Below are 23,154 nucleotides of genomic sequence, written 5' to 3'. Positions count from 1 at the left end.
TTTTTTTCCATTGCTGCCAGTGGACACATGCTGTGCACTTGGTCTATTGTCACCACCTTACTGTTAGCTCTGTTCTGCAAGAGTATTCAGGGCTGGCATTTAGACGTGATTCAAAATGGCATGCGTGTGTGTATGAGAGAGAGAGAGAGAGAGAGAGAGAGAGAGAGAACCTTCATATGCAGCAGCTTAGTGGGACAGGGAGTGTGGGACAACGCTGGGGTGGTCATCCTCTCAAAGTCAGTGAGGATACGGAGAGGCCAGAAAGAATGAGTGAGAGGGCAGAGGTTGCTGAGGGTTTCTTTAGGGGCGAGGGGTCGATTGATTGTCCTATACCTGTCCTAGATGAAGCTGGAAGACAGCCTGCATTCTGTTTCCTTTTCTAAAGATTCCAGAATGCTAATATCACAGTGAAACCTTTCCACTTTTGTCCCATCCAGGACAGGTTTTAAACTACTGCCCATGTCTGTGTGTACCTGAATTCAGACAAAATGCTTCCTGGAGAACCCTGCAAGAGTGAGGCTTTGCTTCAGCGCTGACTCATCTACCCGCTTATGGGCCAAGAGAGTCAACTGAGGACTTGGGAGAAAAAAAAAAAGGAAAATCTGGTTGGCAATGCCTGGGAACAGACCCACGCAGCCAAGAAACAAGCAGTTGGAGAAGCTGTAGAGTTTAGCTGTGCCATGCTAAATTAAAATGCAAAACTGGCATAGCTGATGCCTCTGTATTTCTATAACCAGTTATGATAGTCCCCAAGTGTGGACTTGGGGTTGACAGCTCTGAATTCAAGCGCCAGCTTCTATGCTTTGTGATCTTGGCTAAGCCTCTCTGTCTTTCTGAGTGGGTACCTGGGTCACACACAGTATGCACTCGGGAGAGGCCAGCTAACTAGCTGCAGAGCAAAAAGGCCTCAGTGTGGCGCCACTCATTCTTCCCCTAGAAAGAATGCTGTGGGAGCATAGCAAGCAAGGCTCTACCAAAATGTGGGGAAAAAAAGTCCCAGCTAAAGATGCCTACTACAGGGAGGCCTTTCCTAAAGGTGCTTTCTGCTGCAGTGGAAGAGTATGAAGCAGCAGGTGGATAGGCACTTGTACAGATTCCCAGGGCATCTCTGTCTGCCTGCCTGTGTTTCCACTCCCAGGCTGCTGCTCTGTGTTCCTCTAGCAGCCTGCTGTCCCAGTGAGCCAATCAGAGGGTACATTCCTTATTTGTTACTACAAAAAATATATTTAACTGTTCATATGGGTATAAATTCTTCCAAACGACTACTTCAACTTTTAAAACACTCAGGAAATACAGAAGTTTTTATTATAGTAGAAAGGAGTAAAGAAGATGTTCTTTCTTAGATGATGAGGAATAGCCACAGTTTGTGCCCTGTGAGAGTTTACAATTTCATTAAGAAAACTCCCAGGAGATGTCATGGAATATTTGTGTTTTGAAGCTTCCATGAGGGTTGTTTTGCAAATGCAACTTTACTTCATTTGCTGTGAAATAATTTAATGTGGTTATCAGTATGTGATATCAAAATAAAAATTGTGAAGTCCAAAGTCCATAGAAAACACACACAGTCTCATTCACGAGTGATCAGGAAAAGGAGAACTAAAGCAGCAAGACTGGCAAAAGTGAACAGCATTGCGGATGCTGGTGTTGGGGGTGGGGATGATGGCAGGAGCCGCCTTGTGCTCTCTTGGTGAACTGATGAAATCTCTTTGAGAAGGCATCTTGGCAGGAGCTACCAAAAGTACAACTGCGCATGTCCTTTAACTCACTAGTTCTTTTAGTAATCTATGCTGTAAGATACTCAAGAAATAAGTGTGTGAGAATTTATGAACAAAGAATTTCATTTTAGCATTATTTGTTACTAAAAAGAAGAGAAAGTTAAAACAGCTATGCTACACACAAGCTATGAAAATCTGTACAAGTGTTCACTATAATAAGGTCTGTATAGGTGGACATGGGTGGAAATTCTATGAAAAAAGCTGCAACAAAGCATGGATAGTAGGATCTGATTTTTGTTTTTTAATGCTTATGTATGAGGGTACTTCAAATAGTTCATGAGAAATGGAAGTAGATGTTTATTTGGGTGCAAAAATGTTGAAAATGTGGCATATTTTTTCCCTAACATGCATTCCAATGTGTACAGAAAAAAAGCCTCAGATACACACTGCGTGACTGTCAGTCATTGCTGGAGAAGTAGAGTGAGAAGGACTTGTTAGTGTTGTACTTTGTATACTGAAGAGTCTAACTTTTTCTCCATCAGCGTGAGCTACAATTTAGTTACTTTAAGGAGCAATGCTATCTGTGTGGACATTTTCAGTCTGAGCTGGTTTTGAGTCTGCTTTGTGTTTCAGGTAGAGTATTTGGTTGTCGTCTCGTGCATTATGAACACTTGGAGTATAGATTCCATTATGTGTAAGAGCAAGAATGACAGTGACCGTGGCTTAAGCACAGTTGAGGTCTGTTGCCCTCACGTAGTGACACGGAGGTATTTACCTGCCTCTGCTGAGCCACCAGGGGCCAGGATTCTCCCCAGTTTTTCTGCCGTTCTCAACCTAAAGCCTCTGAAGGTGATGGAGGAGGTGACTTCAACTTGTGCGTCACCTCTGGAGGAGACACACCCCTTCCTGTTAGGGGTGCGGCCTCAGAGTTGGGCATATCCTTTCCTCCCACATCTCAATGACCAGAAATCAATCATGTGGTAACACACAGCTGCAAAACAGCCGGGCAGAACACCCAGGGAACATTTCTCTTTCAGTGTCACAGCATCTCTCATCGCCACACTATGGATGTTTGAGCTGGGTGATCCCTTGCCTGGCTGGGGAAATGGTCTCCTGTGTGTTGCAGGATGTTTAGCACATCCCAGATCACTCTTAGTAGATGCCAGTAGCACTCCCTAGCTGTGGCATCCGGGATTGTCTCCAGACCCTGCCAGATGTCCCCTCGGGGGCAAGTCAGCTCTCACTGAGAACAACTGCTAAGTAAGGCAGAACAGATGCAAAGGACAATTAGCAACATCTCCCATACGCATTGCATAATTCCTCCCCAAACAGTGCTCAGCACTGATAAAATATTTTACCTTCCAAATCATCAGCTCCTTTAGAAGAAAATCTAACACAAACATGGTGTGAAATTTAATTCTGGTGGATTCTAGAGGGATGAAAAAAACAATCCTTTTTTAATTTTTATCTATTGAAACAATTTGCATATAATAAATGCTATTTTAATTTAAATATGCAAATAAATAAAGTTTTACCCTCTAGTGTTTAAGGATAGTTTTGAGGATATTATACTGAACTGTATTTATGATTAATGTGTTAACATGTAAACCATAATATTTCTAAAAGATTAATTTAGCAGCATTTATATTGCTTCTGTATCCTAAATCAAGAATTTCATCTGCAGCTGATGGCTTGTGTCTTTTAAGGACAGTTAAGCATTCGTGATCTACCACTACTTCAGTCTGTATACCTTAGGAGTGCAGAATTTTTCCGTTAATGAGAAGTGATTTTTTTTATTTCTTGCTAATATGTAATAATTACACATGTTCATGGGGTGTGCTATGATGTTTTAGTACATTTGTATATTGTGTAGTAATCAACTCGGGAGTTTTATGTTCATCATCTCAGACAATCATTTCTGAGTGATGAGAACATTCTGGAATTATACTATGCGTTACTGTTGACAGTAATCACCCTCTTGTGAAATGGAACACCGGTGCTTATTATTCTGGTCTGGCTTTGTGTCCATTAATCAGTCGCTCACCTTTCTCCCCTCTCCTCTGTGCCTGCTGGCCTCTGGTGACTTCATTCTTTTCTGCCTACTCTGTGAGCTCAGCCTTGTTAGAGTGCATGTATTACTGAAATAGTGCAGATTTGTCTTTCTGTGCCTGACTTAATTTCAGGTCCATTCATGTTCTCCTTCCCACATTTTCTCATTCCCTTCATCTGTTGATGGACACCTTTGTTGATTTCATCTCCTGGCTGTCCTGCTTCTGTAAACATGGCAGTGCCTGTATCTCTTTAATATGCTAATTCTTTCCCTTGGTTGTATACCCGGTAATGGGATTGCTGGATCATATGCTGGTTCTATTTTGAATTTTTTGAGGAACTTCCATTCTGTTTTCCATAGTGGCTGTATTAATTTGCATTCGTACCAGTAGTATAGGAAAATTCTCTTCTCTCCGTATTCACATCGCCTGTGTAAAACATTTTTCTTACCCCATAAGAGAATGTGTTTTACTGCCAAGCATATCAATAAGGTTAGAGATAACTTAAAAGAAATGGGGGCATACATTTTCTTCATTCTGCCTTTCCTATCAGATTGTGATAAGCAAATCTTCCATCCAAGAAGAGGACACACTGGAGTCTTGGTAAAAGGCTGCTTAGTAAAACAGAAAAATTAAATCTAAAGTGGATCTGTTTGGGCCTTCTTCCAATGTTGCTTAGTGCCCCATGTGTCAGAATGACCTTGCTACAAGGCAGTTTCACCACATGGAGTGTCCATGCAAGTTCAAGGAAGGACAAAATGATAATTGGTCTCCAGTATTTTAATTTTGGAAAATGTAGATGGTTACAGAAATTGTATCAGAAAAGTAATTGCCAACAGTGAATGTAATAGAATACCTCAAAAGTCTTGTGTGGAGCTCCTGGTCTGGGATAAGGGAATTACCCTTTCTTTCTTTCTTTCTTTCTTTCTTTTTTTTTTTATTTTTTTTGACAGATAGAGATAGACAGTGAGAGAGAGAGACAGAGAGAAAGGTCTTCCTTCTGTTGGTTCACCCCCCAAATGGCCGCTACGGCCGGTGCTGCACCAATCCGAAACCAGGAGCCTTCCTGGTCTCCCATGCGGGTGCAGGTGCCCAAGCACTTGGGCCATCCTTCACTGCCCTCCAGGGCCACAGCAGAGAGCTAGACTGGAAGAGGAGCAACCGGGACTAGAACCCAGCGCCCATATGGGATGCCGCCACCGCAGGCGGAGGATTAGCCAAGTGAGCCACAGCACCGGCCCCGGGAATTACCATTTCTAGCTTCTGTAATGTATGCAGACTGTGTGGAGGAACTAGTGGTAGACCCCGGCCTAGATGAGTGGGAAGATACCAAAAAGAGAATGAGGAAGGACACCTCCAATGCCCTGGAGAGCAGTGGATGGAGAGGCAAGAATTGCAAGGCAAGTTTAAGCAGGAGAATTTGTTTGAGTTGCATATTTGTATAGAGGCAAGAAGATCACTGGCTGTGACCAGACAGCAGAAGTCCCCTGAATTTGTGATTCTTCTTTCAAAGCCCAGCTAGGGCTGGAAGGCAGCTGCATGTGCACCTTTCCCCCTGTGGGTGAGGCAGTGGGCTCCTCCTCGCTGATGGGCTGTGAGTGGATTGGGATTTTATCTGCAGGTCTGGACAGTAAATGCGTGGCACTCAAATCAGGTAATTTGAAGAGAATTTAGCAAAGATGCTTTGCAAAGATGTGGAGAAGGTACAGGGAACTCACAGTAGATAATCAGTTCTTTTGAGGCCAGAACATACCTTGTTATCTCCCTTAGGACTGACAAGGGAAGAGAACGCTGCTGTTTCCAGAACCCGAAAAAGGAGTTGGCTGGAGAACCCCACAACAAAAGGAGCAGAAGTTCACAACCAGCCCAAGTCAAACCCCCAAGGAGGGAAGGAGGGGTGTAAACATGACCTCACGCTCAGAGCTCCCTCCAGCCTTCTGCTGGGGTGTCCCATTGGCCAAACCCAGTTAGAGGCCAGAGAGTGAAAGAGCTCCAGGTGAGCTTCCTGGGGCACAGAGCAGGGAAGAGAAAGTTGGAAACAGGTGGGTACCCTGCCCTGTCACTTCCTGACAAAGGTAGTAAGAAATAACCTTCCTCTCTTGCTCCCATTTCCACTGTCACCCAACTGGGTTTGGAAGACTTTGAGGCTTTAGAGATATCAGAGTTGTAAGTGTTATAAGTGCGTAGGAGCCAGAATCTCTATCATCCTCCAGAGTGGAGCAGGCCACCATTCAGTGACGTCCACTGTGCTGATTAAATAAAAAACCTGCCTTAAATCAAGACATTCAACTTTAACAGTGTTTTTTTTTTTTTTTAAGATTTGTTTATTTATTTGAAAGAGTTAGAGGGAGCAGGAGAGAGAGAGAGAGAGCTCTTCTGTTCACTGGTTCAGTCCCCAAAGTTAGCTGTAATGGCCAGGACTGGGCCAAGCCAAAACTAGGAGCCAGGAGCTTCTTCCAGGTCTCCCATGTGGGTGGCAGGGTCCCAAGTGCTTGGGCCATCCTGCGCTGCTTCCCTAGGCTATTAGCAGGGATCTAGGTCAGAAGTGGAGCTTCTGGGACATGTGGGATGTGAGATCTGAGGCAGCAGCTTTACCCACTGTGCCAAAATACTGGCCCCAGGAGTGTGTTTTTCTTTATAGTAGTTAGCATTTTGAGGATATATTTATTGTAGTTGGTAGCACTAACATGAATTGGAATATAGGAAGTTTTAAAGGCAAAACAAGGAATTTAGATTCATTTCTACAGAAGGTCAAAAACCAGTGAAGGTTTTTACACTGGGGATTGATTTTCAAAAAGGAATAGAGCTGGCCGGCGCCGCGGCTCAACAGGCTAATCCTCCGCCTAGCGGTGCTGGCACACCGGGTTCTAGTCCCGGTCGGGGCGCCAGATTCTGTCCCGGTTGCCCCTCTTCCAGGCCAGCTCTCTGCTATGGCCCGGGAGTGCAGTGGAGGATGGCCCAAGTGCTTGGCCCTGCACCCCGTGGGAGACCAGGAGAAGCACCTGGCTCCTGCCTTGGGATCAGCGCAGTGCGCCGGCCGCAGCGTGCCGGCCACGGCTGCCATTGGAGGGTGAACCAACGGCAAAGGAAGACCTTTCTCTCTGTTTCTCTCTCTCTCTCTTTCTCTCACTGTCCACTCTGTCAAAAAAAAATTTAAAAAAAAAAAAGAAAGGAACAAAGCCTTGGAATAGTGAGTCTGGCAGTCACGTGACAGGTGCACTGGAACACAGTGAGCAGTCAGTTGATGCAGCTGACCCAAACCTCGTGTTATCAGCAGGACCTGTGAATCAGCCTGGGTCAGTACAAGTGTAAAGGATGAAAGCCAGGTCATGTGCCAGCCCACCATGCAGAACTGGGGGAAGGAGGTGGTCTAAGGCAGTCTCGTGATCACCCTGGTCTATGAAAGGGCTTGGTTGTCAAAGAGGCTGTCGTGGCATAGCGGGTGGCAACCCGCAATGTTGGCATCCCATATGGGCACCAGTTCAAGTCTCAGCTGCTCCACTTCGAATCCAGCTCCCTGCTAATGTAACTGGGAAAGCATCAGAAGATGGTCAAAGTACTTAGGCCCCTACCAGCTATGTGAAAGATCTGGACGAAGCCCCTGGCTTTGGCCTGGCCCAGCCCTGGTCATTGTGGCCATTTAGGGAATGAACTAGCAGAATGAAGATTTCTCCCTTTATCTCTGTAACTCTGCCTTTTGAATAAATAATTCTTTTTTTAAAAAAAAGATGTGGAAGAGCAATTTTGGAGAGAGCTGTTAGTAACCTTGACGTGGGGAGGGTAAGAGATGATCTGACCATCATCTCAGGCCTGGGGAAGGCAGCTTCCATGTGACTTGTGTTCCCTGGAGCCTGGAGGATGGGATAAAGTACAGTGTTTTCCTGGAAAATTGAGAGAAGCAGTAAATTGTTGGTCAGCTGCTCTGATAATGGCATTGCTAAGAGAGGTGTCTGGGATAGGGGACTTCTTCTCAACCCCCAGAGTCTTAGATAAAATAACATGTGACCAGTGGATTGCACCGAGCTTTAGAGAGAGCTAACGTAGGGTCATTCCTGATCCTGTCCGAGCGAGGGCCTAGCAGAAGCAGACACTGCTAGGCTGAGGGGCTGCGTTCTTTCCCTAAAGTTGAGTCTGCACCAGCAGACCTCATGAGAACCTCATGCAAGACAAAGAGATGCCTGCACCTGTGGGCCTTCTCAGTGCTTGGCACATCTTGCAGCCATTCTCTGCCCCTCTCCTCCTCCCTCCAGCAACCATCAGAGAAGAGCAGTCCCACCCACTCCCACTACTGGAGGCCGGCTTGCACCAGGCAAGCCAGGGGACATGGAGATGGCCACTGAATAGCATTCATAGTTTTGTTTTGTTTTGTTTTGTTTTTTACTATGAAGCTGGACTCAACAACCCACGTGTCTCTGTGAGGCTGATGTTACAGATCTGTGACTAGAGATGAACAGGGGAGCTTTGATTGTAGGAATCACCAGAGGGGTCATGGACCTGCCCTAAATATTGCTGGGGCGGGGGAAGCTCTAGCCCCAGAATCCACGTAGAAGAGTGGGAGACAAAAAGAGAGTCGATTATGATTGTACATCACAGGAATCTAACAGTTACATGGATTTCTACATCAAGGCCATGACATGCTCCTCCTTCATTCTGCCCAGCTCAGTAAAATGACTTGCTCAAAGGAAATATTGGGAGGCATTTCTGCTACTTCTTTCTTCCTCATGTCCAGCTCATCCAAAGTTGTGTTTATCTCTCTCCAAGATACATCTCAAATTCAGCTCTTCGTCTGCCTTGTCATGCATCATCCTATTTGAAGCATCGACATCTCCCTATGAACCGCTGCCACTGCCATCTAATCCCTTTGCCTCTCAGCTTCCTTCCAGTCTGTCCACACAGCAGCCAGATTGGAATGCTGGTCCACTGTTGAATCACATCGAGCCCTTAGCATGAGCTAGAGGGCTCAGATCCAGATCCCTCCATGCTTTCCTGCCTCTAGTTCTGCGGCTTTCCCTTGTCCACACCCTAATTTACCCACAACGGTTTGCTGTAGGATCCCTGAACCCTGATATTTATCTGTTGCTGGGAATCAACTCCTATAACCTCCTAATGTGACTATCTTAAACCTCCCCCACGGTGAGTCCAGGATGTCCATCCTTGAGGGCATGATCTCTGTTCAGGTCACTTCCATGCCCCTAGTCGCTAAAAGAACACCTGTCCCATGGTGGGCACACAGCTTGTCCTTGCTGATGGGAGCTGCAGCCTGGCCCTTTCCCCCTTTCAGCCTGTGGGTCCCTTCTCTGCTCACCTCTGCAGACTCTACCATTCTTATATGGATCTCCTCCTCTTTGCATGCAACCTATCACCTTGTCTGTTCTGTCACTGACTATGGCTTGTTATTATGTGTGTGTGCCTTGTCCCCTGTCAGCAAGAACCACTTCGTGCTCTTTTTGGCCGAGGCATTCTCCAACACCAATACCTAGCATGATGCCTGGTGTGTTGGAAGTTCAGCTCTGTTAACAGAACGACACCTGAGGCAGTGGAGTTCTGAGAGCAGTTCTTCTCTTTGCCTCAGGCCACCCTGGGGAAAATGCCTGGATCAGTCCTCCATAAGGAAATAATGGCCCACAGAATAATGTGGCTCAAACAGTACCCATGTCCTCATCCCCAGAGCCTGAGCATACATAATCTTATATGGCTGAAGGGAATTTGTAGATGTTACTGAGTTACAGATGGTGAGGTGGGAGATGACCCTGGGCGATCCAGGGAGTTCTTTTAAAAGGGCAACATGGGAAGTTCAGAGTCAGGCAAAGAGATGTGATGAGAGAGCAGTGATGAGAGAGTGGGAGGGAAACTAAGATTTGAAAATCCCGTTGGCTTTGAAGATCAAAGAAGAGGCCACAGAATCAAGAGTGTGGCTGGACTGCAGCAGCTGCCAAAGCTGAGACACATGCTCTCCCCTGCCGCCTCTAGGAGGGCAGCCTTGCCAACGCCTGGACCTTGGGGCTTCTGACCCCAGAACTGAGATAGCAAGCTGTGTTGTATTAAGCCACTAGGCTTGTAGCAATCTGTTGCAGCAGTAATAGGAAACTGATATGAGGAGTGACTGGAGAAATGTTTTGAAGAACCAGAGGTGAGCAGCGGTCCCCCTGTCTCTGGAGTTCAGTAGGCTTCCCTGTCTGACAACTCTGCTTCCCGAAGTGCCACATCCAGTTTCCTGCAATCTACCCGTCATTCCTTTTCCTCACTTTCCTCAATGAGACAAATGAGCATCTTATGTTTTATTTCTCAGAGACAGGAAGCTAGGGCTGGACTTGACCTTAGAATTGCAGGAGAGTGGAAGGCATCTCCCATCCAGACACACATTCCCCTCCTACAGCTGCTCAACTGCTTTTCTCAGTGGTCTGCTTTAAGGCACGTTCTCAGTGAATGTCTCTAATGTAGAATTAGATGCTCTAGATTGGTGATTTGGTGGTATTGGGCCTTCTGAGGAAAAGGAAAAGCAGTGGATTCCCACCCCTGGATCCACTTGGGATTGGGAAAACATACATAAGCATTTTTGTGTGTAGTCATTAGGGCCCATAGACCTGCAAGGTCAGCTTACTCAAAGGGCAGAGCGAGTGTTCATTATGGTATCTTTTTAAAGTTGTCTGTAGGAGTCAGTAGGAGACAGGGATGTGCTAATACTATAAAGTGAGCTTCTTGTAGCAGCTAAGGCTTTTGCACTTAGTCGCGCAGTGGACTTAGTTCCTTGTTGAAGACCCAGTAGAGTTTCGAGCATGGTTTGAGATATGATCAGATTTTTACTGTTGAAAAAAATCACAGTGGCAACTTAACATATTGTCTATAATCCTGTAATTAGTTCATCAGATAACCTTAGTGGGGGAAAATACTATTGATGTGAAATGTTTTAATACTTCCTTTTGCACCTAGTGAAATCGGATATCAAATATCTAATTTCATAGACAATGTGCTGTGGAAAGCAATTTCCTGTAACCAATGTAAGGTCATTAAAATCTTAGTGTTGTCTGGATCATTGCTCCCTTAATAGTGGGTTTACTTAAGCATTTAGTCTTGGTATCACTATCGCTATCATCATTTCATTGTGCAAGTGATTCTTGGCTCCTCTCCGACCCTTCTGCAGTAGGGAAAACTCAGTGAGTTAAGCAGACTAGTAGAACACAGTAGTAGAGCCTTCCAGAAGAGTAGGAGCAATCTTCCTGGCTCTCGCACATGCTAGCCAAAGGCTTTAGATGCAGTGAATCTCCAAGAACCATAGTTTTTTCACCTATGCGGTGAATACCATAAGGTCTCCCCAGCCATGGAGCAGTGCTGATGATCAGAAGCGATCTTTGACAGATAACGCTTTGCAGACTGTAATGTATGACGTGAATGCCAGCTGTCACTCATTTTCCTTTCTAGCCTGAACAAGTTTAGGTTAGTCCACAAGAGCTGTGACAGTGAATGTTTGTGGTCTGCCTTTGTGGTTCTCCATCCAAGCATCAAATGCTGTAGAGATTTTCCTAGTATCTAGGCAACATACTGCCTTCACTTAGTCCTCACAAAGTCCTAAATTAAAAATAGATTTCCAGGAGCTGGTGTTGTGGCATAGTGGGTAAAACTGCTGCCTGAGACGCCGGCATCCCATATGGGTGACAGTTCAAGTCCCAGCTGCTCCACTTCCAATCCAGCTACCTGCTAATGGTCTGGGAAAAGCATCAAAAGATGTCCCAAATATTTAGGCCTCTTTACCCACAGGGGAGACCCAGATGAAGCTTCTGGCTTCAGCCTGCACCAGCCCTACATCCATCTGGGATTGAACCAGCAAAAGGAAATTCTCTCTCTCTCTCCCTCTCCCTCTCGCTGTTCCTCTCCCTCTCGCTGTCCCTCTCCCTCTCCCTCTCCCTCTCCCTCTCCCTCTGCCTCTCCCTCTCCCTCTGCCTCTCCCTCTCCCTCTCCCTCTCCCTCTCCCTCTCCCTCTCCCTCTCCCTCTCTGTAACTGACTTTCAAATAAATAACTAAGTCTTAAAAAGTTCCCATTTGCTTTGTGCTAAAATCTAAACTTGTTTTAAGGGAACCAAAGATACCCTTAGATTTAGAAGGGGAAATGGCCATGTTCCAGCACGTTTAGAGCATAAAGACATGCAGAGAAAATTGGAGGGGCTCGTTGAGTGAGCGAAGCTGTTGACTCACTACAGTCATGCTGGCCTGTTGGTGATATACCCGAGGAAAGAGGCGGGATCTGGTAGTTCCAAGCTGCAGGGAAAGAACAGCTGGTTCCACAAGAGCAACCAGCCGCACTTAGAGAAGGTTGTTTGTCATCACCATGACTTACTGAGCTGCTAATCAGAGACATTCGGTATCGTTGCACAGTGCTTCTTCATGGTTTTAAACCTCATTTTATTCAACATGAGGCCTTGTCTGATGTCCGGTGGAGAAAAGGTCAGGTAATGGGGCCTTTATTGCTGTCAGCTTAAGAAACCACCTGTCATAGTGAACATAGTTGGACATTTCCACAAAGCAGACAGAAGCTTTCTAATTATTCCCAGGTGCATCGGTGTCGACCTATTTAATTTCTACACAGAGTTAGGGAAGAGGAAGCTTTGAACAATGCTTTTGTTTGAACAAAATTTGACTCCCAAACTCATACATTTATACCTCAAGGTCATAGGTCAATAACACTGAAAGCATGGAAACATAATCTAATCGTGGTGTTTAGGACATGGGTCTAGTGGGGGATCTATAGGTCGCTGGAGGTGTGCCCTCAGGAGGTAGCTCTTGAAAGGTGATTGGTTCCAAGAGCCTGGGGTAGGCCTAGCTGTGCTCTGTCTCTGCTGCCTGGCGTGCCCTGTGATCCTGCCAACTGTCCATGCTCCACCCCTGTTGCCACCCTTTATCACAGGCCAAACCAAAGGTGCTATGTAGTCTTGAACTTGAACCTCCAAACCTATGAGCTAAATAAACCTTTCTCTTGGTAAAGATAGTTTTCCCAACTGTTCCCTTGTAATGGTGAAAAGCTGACTAATCCAAGGAGTCATTTCTGTTGTGGCAGCAAAATAGCACCTTTCATTAATGACTCTCCAGGTTATCATTAATAATGGCATCATCAAGAGATTTACAAGTTTTACTTCAGCTGGGTATGATTAGAAGCAAATAAAATATTTTACCCCTTTCTTATTTCATCAAAAGGAATGGCTGTCTCAGAGCTGCTTCCTTTGTGGAGGCCAAACATCCAGACTTAAAAGAGAATTTCCAACTTTGATTCTAAAAGAAGAATGTGAATGGAAGGAGGCTAAGGCTGGCAGTCAGACTGTAGCATGCATTGGCAGAGTGGCTTGGGCCTTGCTGAGCCTTAAGTCCTCAGCCATAACATGGGAATCCACATTCTCAAGGTCCTCGGAGAGCAAATGAGTTAGAGACAACAGAGCATCCTTAGTTGTAACCTGTACTCAGGCCCCAGCCTCACTCATGTGGGCCCCATCTCCAGCTCTTCACCAGCTGAGTGACTTCAAGTTGCTAAACTTTCCTGAGTCAGAAAAATGGAGATACTAATAGTATCTACCTAATAGGGTCATTGTGAGGACAGAGTTAATATAACCAGAAGGCACTTCTAAGGGTGCCTGCCATGTAGTAAATTCACTATAAGTGTATGCTACAGTGATGATAGAGTATGATTATATAATCTATGATTATAATCTATGTTATCCATCTATCAAGTACCCTGGTATAAATTATTTTGTAAAAAAATTGACTTTATTACTGCTTCTATGATTGTTCCCATCCATCCAAGCACTTGAGTTTTAAGGAGGCTGAGAAAAAAAATTCTTACAAGTCTGTTTTTTGGATAAACAATGGAGTCTTTCCCCAAATCTTATCTCTTCATGGACTCAAAATAATCTTGAGGCCAGCATTGTGGCAGGGTGGGTAAATCCACCACCTGTGATGCCAACGTCCAATATGGGCATGAGTTTAAGTCCCAGCTGCTCCACTTCCAATCCAGCTCCCTCCTAATGTTCCTGAGAAAGCAGTGGAAGATGGTCCAAGTGCTTGGACTCCTGCCACCCACATGAGAGACTTGGATGAAGCTTCTGGCTTCAGCCTGACCCAGCCCTGGCTGTTGCAACCATTTGGGAAGTAAAACAGCAGAAGGAAGACCTCTCTCTGTGTCTCTGTCTCTGTCTCTCTCCCTCTCTGTAACTCTGCCTTTTAAATAAATAAAATATTTTTAAAAAGATAACTTAATATTATACCATAGGAGACAGAGGGTTGTTTTTGTTTTTGTTTTCAGTGCTCCTCAGAGCAAGAACAAATTCTTGGGCCTTGCCCTAGACCCCATGAATCAGTAATTCTGGTGAACCAAATCACCATCTGATTTGGCATCCCCAATAATTCCTAGGCTCTCCAGAGTTTGAGCATACCAGCTATCAACTACTTGAAACATCAACTGCCTTCCATTACAAGGGTGAGGACAACAAAGAATGACTAGTCTGTTGGACAGATGGTTCCAGCCCAAGAAGGGCTCAGCGACTGTTAATGATGTTTCCATGGATTTAGCAGAAATACAGGGACAGGGTACAAAAAGAGCAAACGCTCTGAGAGCACTTGAGTTGGTTGGTCTGGCACAGGACATTTTGGAGTATGTTTTTAGTTGTCTGGAAAGTGCTCATGTCATATTTTGAAGCATTCCACTTGGACTGATGGATGGGAGAAGAGATGCCTTTTGAATTCTGATGAGGGGTTCAAATGAGGAAAATGCATTTCAGCCTTCAGAAGTCATAGTGACTAGTACAAAAGGTCAGTGGAGCCAGTTGGTGGCATTGCAGACCTCAGAGTAGAAGTATTAAAATAGCAAACTTTGTTTAGGCACTAAATGCACTATGGTCTCAAGTCTCAATCCTTTGCCATCTTGCTGCCCTGGGATCTTAAGTAAAAAGACATGTGAAAAAGGAAAAACACCAAGACATTTTTCTGTGTCCTGCAGGGTCAAGGATATAGGTACTTGCCCTCAGCCTAAGAGGGATGTAATATTAGAGGTGGAATAAGCAGTGTGATTAAATGATGGCTCTACGGGGAAAATGGTTGTGATTCATTATGTTTGCAGGTTGCTAATCAGTACTAATTGAGCATGACTTTCCTGTGAATTCAGCAAGTACTTACTGGGGTTAGGGGATGGCGGCATTGTGGCACATTGGGCTTAACTGCCACCTGCAGTGACAGCATCTCCTATTGGAGCACCAGTTCAAGTCCCAGCTGCTCTGCTTCCTATCTTGCTCCATGTTAATGTGCCTGGGAAAACAACATAGGATGCTCCGAGTGCTTGGGCTCCTACCACCCACACAGACCCAGATGGAGCTTGAGGCTCCTAGCTTCAGCCTGGACCAGACCGGGCCAGCCATTGTGGCCATTTAGAGAGTGAGCCAGCAAATGCAAGATCTCTCTTCCTGTGCTCTGTGCAGTATGGTTGAAAAATCAAGTTTTGGTGAAGATGTCAGTGCCTGGGGAGAGGAAGCCAATCTTAGGGATAGAGAGGTTGTAGGATAATAGTTTGGTTCTGTATATACTGAATTAGTGATGACAGAACAACATCTGAACAGATTGAGAAGATCTAGGAGTCATGTGCATAGAGACAGTATTTGAGTCACTAAGAATGGATTGATTGGTAATTAAAGGTATCTGAGAATCAAAGATCAAACTGTTAGGGACCTGCAGTTGTAGCAAGTAGAATATGAGAATGAAGAAATGATAGAGACCATCAGAAAAGCTGGAAATGGATCCTGGTACACGTTCTATTACAGGAATCAGAAACAGACATCTTTTTCTAGAAGAGAAAGATGTTCCTTGTATAGCAAAAAGAAATAAAAAGGAATAAGGATGTGAGCAGTAGCAATGGGTCTAAGACTTCTAAGTGAACGTATTAACTCAAAAACCAAAGCATTTTTTCACTAAAATGGGTGATCTTGGTTACAGACACTGAAGTCAGGGTTTCTCAACCTTGCCACAGTTGACTTTTGGGGCCAGATGATTGTGGTGGGGGTCCGTGCTGAGCAGTGCTGGGTGTTTAGCAGCATCCCTGGTCTCCACCCAATAGATACCAGATATTAACCCTGTCACCACCAGTGTTGATGGTCACAAAATGTCTTCAGAAAGTACCCAATGTCCCTGGTTAAGAACCACTGACTGAAGTATGTATTTAATGCCCATGGCATATGTAGTATAACATTAAGCATGGAGAACTGTAAAACGTATAGTACACTTACACCATTAAGAAGAATACTCTCTGGGTCTAGGACTGTGTCACAGCAGGTTAAGCTACCACTTGCAACACTGGCGTCCCGTATGAACACCAGTCCTAGTTCCAGCTGCTGTGTTTCTGATCCAGTTTCTCACTTATGTGCCTGGGAAAGCAGTGGATTATGGCATAAGTGCTGGGCCCCTGCCACCCATGTGGGACCCAGATGGAGTTCTGGGTTCCTTGCCTTAGCCTGGCCCAGTGTGGTGAGTGAAACACCAGATGGAAGATGGAAGATCTCTCTCTCTCTCTCTCTCGCTCTCTCCCTCTCTCCCTCTCTCCTTCTCTCTCCCTCTCTACCCCTCTCCATCTCTCCTCCTCTCCCCCTCTCCCTCCCTCCTTTCCTCCCTTTCAAATAAATAAGTAAATCTTTAGGGGAGGGAGATTGCTTTCTGATTTTCCTAAATTGTATTACTCTGCTATTTCTCCTATTACAATGGTTATATATACACATACATATACATACAAACATATATATATATATATATATATATTCAAGTTGATTTCAAAAAGGATGTGGAAATGGAATTATAAGGAAAGTGTAGGGGCAGTCACTGTAGTGTAGTGAGTTGAGCCACTGCTTGGGATGCCCACATCCGGTGTCAGAGTTCAAGCCTGGCCCCGCAGCTTCCAGTCCAGCTTCCTGCTAATGTGCACTCTGGGAGGCAGCACGTGATGGCTCAGGCACTTGGATCCCTCCCACTCACATGCAGGATCCGTGTGGAGATCCTGGCTCCTGGCTCCTGGTTTCAGCATGCCCTAGCCTCCCAGTAGTTGCTGGCATTTGGCATTTCAGGGGGTGGAAGGTCTCCCTCTCCATCTCCCTCACTCTGCCGTTCAAAAAACTAAAAGTAAATACTTTTTTAACAGAGGCCGAAAAAAAAAAATCATGAAGCCCACATGTATTCATTTTCCATAAACTCTTTGAAGACCCCTCATATGGCAGCTACTCTCTAACATGAAGTTAGCTTCACTATGGCATGGAATAGTGGTGTCCCAGTGCCGTGTGTTTTATCACAGACCAACGTAGGAAATTTAGAAGACTGATCCATGTTCAGACTAGAAAGAAATTTCCAACTTAAATTCTTTGTGTTCTTCAAAAACTCAAATTATTTTTTGTTCTCTCATTTCATATGACGGTAAAATATTCCTTACTAGTCCATAGATATGTTATACAAACTGGTTTTTTTTAAGACTTATTTTATTTATTTGAAAGACAGAGTTACAGAGGGAGGTAGAGCCAGAGAGAGAGGTCTTCCATCCGCTGGTTCACTCCCCAAATGACCACAATGGCCTCTGAGTCGTTTTCAAATGTGTTCGTACCAGTTACTTGGGGGTAGAAATTACAATTCTTTATGTTGAAAGCATTCTACCGAGTTTATAAATTCTTAATAGAACATGAATATTTGGATATTTTAGAGTGAATTTTATTTTGGAAACATTTGTAGGAAAAATTATCACAAAAAATAATTTCATGACAAGAAGGATCCTTAATATATAGAATAGATTCTCTATCAAAAGAAGCAGTGACTCATTTTCCCAAACCTCAACTTTCTCATTGTTTATAAACAAGAAAGAAAATCTAACCCCAATCTCTTGAGTGTTTGTTTTGCTTTTTCAAAACTAAAGAGAGAGTGAGAGAGAATAGGTAAGAACACTTGAGTTCCTGTCTGCTGGTTCACTCCCCAAATGCCCACAAGGCAAAGCCAGGAGCCAGGAACTTCATCTGTTTTTCACATGTGGAAGCCAAAGATACAGTTATGGGGGCCAGCGCCGTGGCTCACTTGGTTAATCCTCCATCTGCGGTGCCAGCATCCCATATGGGCGCCGGGTTCTAGTCCCGGCTGCTCCTCTTCCATTCCAGCTCTCTGCTATAGCCCAGGAGGGCAGTGGAGGATGGCCCAAGTGCTTGGGCTCCTGCACCCGCATGGGAGACCAGGAAGAAGCACCTGGCTCCTGGCTTCAGATTGGCGCAGTGTGCTGGCCGTAGCGGCCATTTGAGGGGTGAACTAACAGAAGGAAGACCTTTCTCTCTGTCTCTCTCTCACTGTCTAACTCTACCTGTCAAAAAAAATAAATAAATACGGTGCAGTTATGTAAGCTATTGCCACTGCCTCCCAGGGTCTGTATTAGCAGGAAGCTTGAGGGGTAGGAACTGAACCTAGCACTCTGATGTGGGAGTTGTCATCTTAACCACTAGGTGAAAAATCTCACTCCATTCTCCCATTTTTTTGCTGCTTGTGGCATTGAACAAGACCTTGACTGTTGAGGCTGATGTTAAGATTTTTGTTTTCTTTGCAGACTGCATCATCTGCTATCAAAGGTGCTATTCAGCTGGGAATAGGATACACAGTGGGGAATCTCACTTCCAAGCCGGAGCGAGATGTTCTCATGCAAGACTTTTACGTGGTGGAAAGTGTGTTCCTACCCAGGTAAGAACACTGTTACATGTGACGCTTTCAATGCTAAGGAAGCTACCTTGCCACATCTCCGTGGTGCAGGCCTTTCCTATTGAATGTGATGTCTCTGTTGACCTTTGCCAGAACAAGAGCAGTCCAAATGATGGTTTCTTCCTGTAGTGTTAGGATGGCTTGCGAGTTTTCTGTGGAGTGGGTCAGTGGGTTTCATCTTTGGAATTGGTTGTGATGAACACCTAGAAGACTACTTGGAGAAAATTATGAGATCCAATAGGGAAGAGTGCAGCAGTCGTATAGTAATGCCTGCCATGGTCACAGAAAGAGAGGGGCTTCCATGCAGCAGCAGCCCCTGCCGGGTTCTGTTCTCCTCAGTGTAAAAGGATGGGCCGGGGGGGGGGGGGGGGGGGGGGTTGGCCCTCGTGTCTGAGTCTGGTCTCACAGTTTAACTTTCCTCCAGAAAGCAGCTGAGAATCTGTTGTTTTGACACCATGTTCACCCAGCACTAGTTACCCATACATGTTATTTCTAGCTTTTACCATTTTGCAAAGGGAAAAAAAAAATTAGTTGTTTAAAACAAATACCTCGGACATGGAGGGTGGTGATGATTGCATAACAGTGAATGTAATTAATGTCACAGAATTATCCACTTAAAAGTGATGAAAATGGTTAACTTTTTATGTTGTATATATTTTATCAAAGTAAAATATAGAAGAACTGTCAACTTCTGTCACCACTTTCATGTGGGGAGAGAAGTAATCATTACCTAATTGGAGATGTGACCATAACTGGTAGGATAGTTAAAAAAAAAAAGGGACTAGAAAATAAAATGAAATATGCAATTCAGTGACTCGAGGGCATTTATTTCATCTTTGAGGCAATGGAGATTTACTTTTCAAACACAGTAATACTTAAAAATCAGTGTTTCTTTTCAAAATAAGCCATTTTGTTACTTATGACTGGACTGGAGTGGGACTGGCTGGGGGCACTGTTTTACCCAGGTTCTCACTGCCTTATCTGAAATATATTTTTCAGAGAGTGAAATTTGTATATGTATATGTGTGTCCAGGTGTCAGCTGCCTAAAAATGTAGTCTGCAGGTGAATGTGCAGTAACTCCCACATAGACAGAGGAACATAAATTCTAAAAAGTTGGCTATGATCCCAGTCTAGCTTTGCTTTACACACTCTGGAGAACAGAGCTGGTCTCCTGGCAGTTGTAACATGTGCTTCTCTAGCAGTCCACAGACAGAGATTCCAGTCGGCAAACAGACAGCCCTAAGATCTAAGATAAAATCCCTCCTCGGGACCCCATTCTTCTTCTGTATTTGGCAGCTTTCCCTGAGTTTGTTTGTAACAAATCTATTTGTCATTCCAAAAAAGTCATGACATTTATTTGTCTTGAAATCCAGTCCTTCATCTTCTGCTATGATATTTTAGGGTCATAATTCCTTAAAAAAAAAAAAAAGTTGTATTTACAGGGCCAACCTTGTGGCATAGCAGGTAAAACCGCTGCCTGTGACACAGGCATCACATGTGGGCACCAGTTTCTGTCCCGGCTGCTCCACTTCAGGTCCAGCTCCCTGCTAATGGCCTAGGAAGAGCTGCAGAAGATGGCCCAAGTGTTTGGGCCCTTGCTGTCCATGTGAGAGACCTAGATGAAGCTCCTGGCTTTGGTCTTGGCCCCCTGGTCATTGTAGCCATCTGGGAAGTAAACCAGCAGATGGAAGATCTCTCTTTCTCTATCTCTCCCCAAGTCTTTCTAATTCTTTCATAATAAATAAATTAATTTAAAAAAAGATTTATTTATTTCAAAGGCTGAATGATAGAGAGAGAGGGAGACACAGAGAGAAAGGAGATCTTCCATCTGCTGGTTTGCTCTCCAAATGGCCACAACAGCCAAGGCTTGTCTTTGCTAAGGCCAGGAGCCTAGAATTCCTTCTAGGTCTCACACCTGGGTAGCAGGGGCCCAGATACTTGGGCCATCATCTACTTTTTTCTTAGGCACATCAGCAAGGAGCTGGATTGGAAACAGAACAGCCAGGACTCAAACAAGCACTCTGATATGGGATGCTAGTGTCGCAAGCAGTAGCTTAACCCTCTGTGCCACAGTGCCAGGCCCTAAGGTCATGTTTCCTGAAAATGTTCTGGTTCTCATGATCTTCTAGAACCTCTACCTAAGACATTTCATCTTTTTTTTTCTCTTACTACAAATAACAAAAGAAACAGAGAACTTTTGTGGGAAGTTGATGATGGTTGCACACCAGGGTAAATGAACTTAAAGCTACAGAACTGACCATTCAGCTGACAGTGAGTCCAGGATGCTGAGAGCAGTTACAGGTGAAGATGGATGTGTCAGGAGGTGCTCCATCGTTGCTGCTTATCTCCTCTTCTACTCACAGTATCCACTCAGTACCCAGTATCCAGTATCAGGGGCCAGGGACTCATTGGGCAGGTGGGGAAGGTATGGCCCCAGCACCAGGTCCGCAGAGCTGCAGTATCAGTATCCTCTGGGACTTACTAGACAAGCAAATTCTTGGGTTCTACCCCAGTGCAACTGAGTCAGAAATCTGGAGTACAGCCCAGTAGTCTTTTTTACCAACCTTCCCAGGGAATCCTGAATACATAATTGGAGAACTGCTGGTCTAGCAACTTCCTTCCCATTTTAGAGTTACGATCATTATAGTACTCACCAAATTTTGTTTTGGCATCATTATGTAGCTCAAAATTAGTAGAGTGTCAAATTATTATAAATTAATATCTTGGGGCCAGTGATATAGTGTGATGTGTTAGGGTACCTCCTATAATGTCAGCATACCATATGGGTGCCAATTCAAGTCCAGGCTGTTCCACTTCCAATCTAGCTCCCTGCTAGTGTGTCTGAGAAAGCAGTAGAAGATGGCACAAGTGCTTGGGCCTCTGCACCTACACGGGAGACCTGGATGGAGTTCCTAGCTTCTGGCTCAGCCTGGCCCAGCCTCTGCTGTCGTGACCATCTGGGTAGTGAACCAGTGGATGGAGCATCTCTCCCTCTCCCTCTCCCTCTCCCTCTCCCTCTCCCTCTCCCTCTCACTATCCCTCTCCCTATCTCTCCCTCCTTCTTTTTACTCTGCCTTCCAGATCAATATATACATCTTTAAAGTATAAGAAGTAAATTAATATCTTCAATATCAGTAATACATCTGTTAGTAACTAAATTATAGATGATACTCTAAGATGGTTTACAAGAGGCACTTAAGAAAGGCCCTCATCAGTTAGGTCTTAGAGACAGCTTCTGAGTACAGTCATCTTGACCTCTGTGTGCATGCTAAGGATTCCAAAATTCACGGATGCTCAAGTCTCCTACATAAAATGACATAGAATTCTCATATAATCTATGTGTGTCCTCCTGTATACTTAAAATCACCTCCAGATTGTTGATAATACCTAATGCAATGAAAACGGTTTGCAAGTAAGTGTTGTATCGTTTAGGCAGTGTCAAGAAGAACAGTTGTACCTGTTCAGTACAGGCATAATGTTTTTCCAGATATTTTCTGTCCACAATTGGTTGAATCCATGGTTGTGGAACTGATGAGTACACAGGGCCAACCATGCACCCCTTTTGTTCCTGGATGATTTATTATAAGCTTGCTATGTTCTATGATGAAGAGAAAATGACACAGTTTTCCTTGAGGAGTAGGAAATCAAGATTATGAATACCTGGACTTTGTGTCTTTGGCCTTCACCTTATAATCTGTAGTAGTAGTAGTAGCAGTCATGATACCAGAACAGCTGTAGCGAACCAGCTTTGACTTATTGAGAGGCATCCACTGTCAGACTGAGGATGTCTCATTTTAGATATTTATTTAGATGGGTTTTAAGTGTCAGTATAACATTAAACATTTGGTTCACACCAATAATTTCTTTCAACAACTACTATATTCTTTCTTTCTTCTTATTTGAAAAGCACAGAGAGGCAGAGATCACCCATCTGCTGGTTCTCCACCCAGAGGCCTCAATCCAGGAAAAGCAGGAGGTGGACTCAGAAGCAGAGCTGGGACTCAGGCTCAGGCACTGCAGTCTGGGATGCTGTCATCCCAAGTGGTATCTTAACTGCTGTGCCAAACACCTGCCCTTAGAATCATTGTAATCTACATAGCGTGGCTCTGGATGTAGTTAGATGAAAACAGAAGAGACTACATTCATCTTGCCTCGATGTCTTCATCTAGACTCTGTCTTTGCAGGTTTAGCAAAAGCATGGGCCCCCTCTTTCTTAGGGGTAATAGAACTCTTCCTGGCACACAGCATGTGTCACCCCGGGCCCTGCCAGTCATGTTGCCCATCACTGCGGCAGTCAGAGGACCCACGGAGTGCTGGGGAGATCATCTTGATTGTGACACTGGTGTCACCACTGTATATATACACAAGATATTAGCAAACTGTTTATTGTATGTCAGTCATGACCCAATAAACCTGTCAAATAGTAGTCCCTCCTTCTGTATTTCTAAGCATGTCTGGAGATGAAGGTATGGGGAGATGTGCAGGCAGGCCCACGTGGTAACAAGTGACATTCTGAGGTCTCCAGTGGCTCTAAAATTCAATTCCATCTGGTCATTAAAAGAGCTAATTGCTTGGGATGCTCCAAGATGTCTCAATTTGCTACTGATCTGAAGCTGTGGAATCTGTTTCCCATAGCAACCAAATGCATTGTGTT

At 44.6% G+C, this 23,154-nt stretch overlaps 1 protein-coding gene across 6 annotated transcripts in view; it reads left to right on the top strand.

Annotated features, from left to right (window-relative positions):
- Positions 1–23,154, top strand: part of PIP5K1B (phosphatidylinositol-4-phosphate 5-kinase type 1 beta) — a 324,599-nt gene that overhangs the window by 169,462 nt on the left and 131,983 nt on the right. For all 6 annotated transcript variants that reach the window (XM_089336987.1, XM_008256190.5, XM_017341676.4 and 3 more), the window contains exon 4: positions 18,351–18,481. In XM_089336987.1, coding sequence (XP_089193113.1) covers positions 18,351–18,481 — 131 coding nt within the window. The remainder of the gene's footprint in view (positions 1–18,350; positions 18,482–23,154) is intronic.

Source organism: Oryctolagus cuniculus, chromosome 1 (assembly GCF_051225735.1).
Source record: "Oryctolagus cuniculus isolate XC-2025 breed Fujian yellow rabbit chromosome 1, ASM5122573v1, whole genome shotgun sequence".
In the NCBI taxonomy this organism is placed as follows: Eukaryota; Metazoa; Chordata; class Mammalia; order Lagomorpha; family Leporidae; genus Oryctolagus; species Oryctolagus cuniculus.
This window is presented reverse-complemented; position numbering and strand designations above follow the sequence as displayed.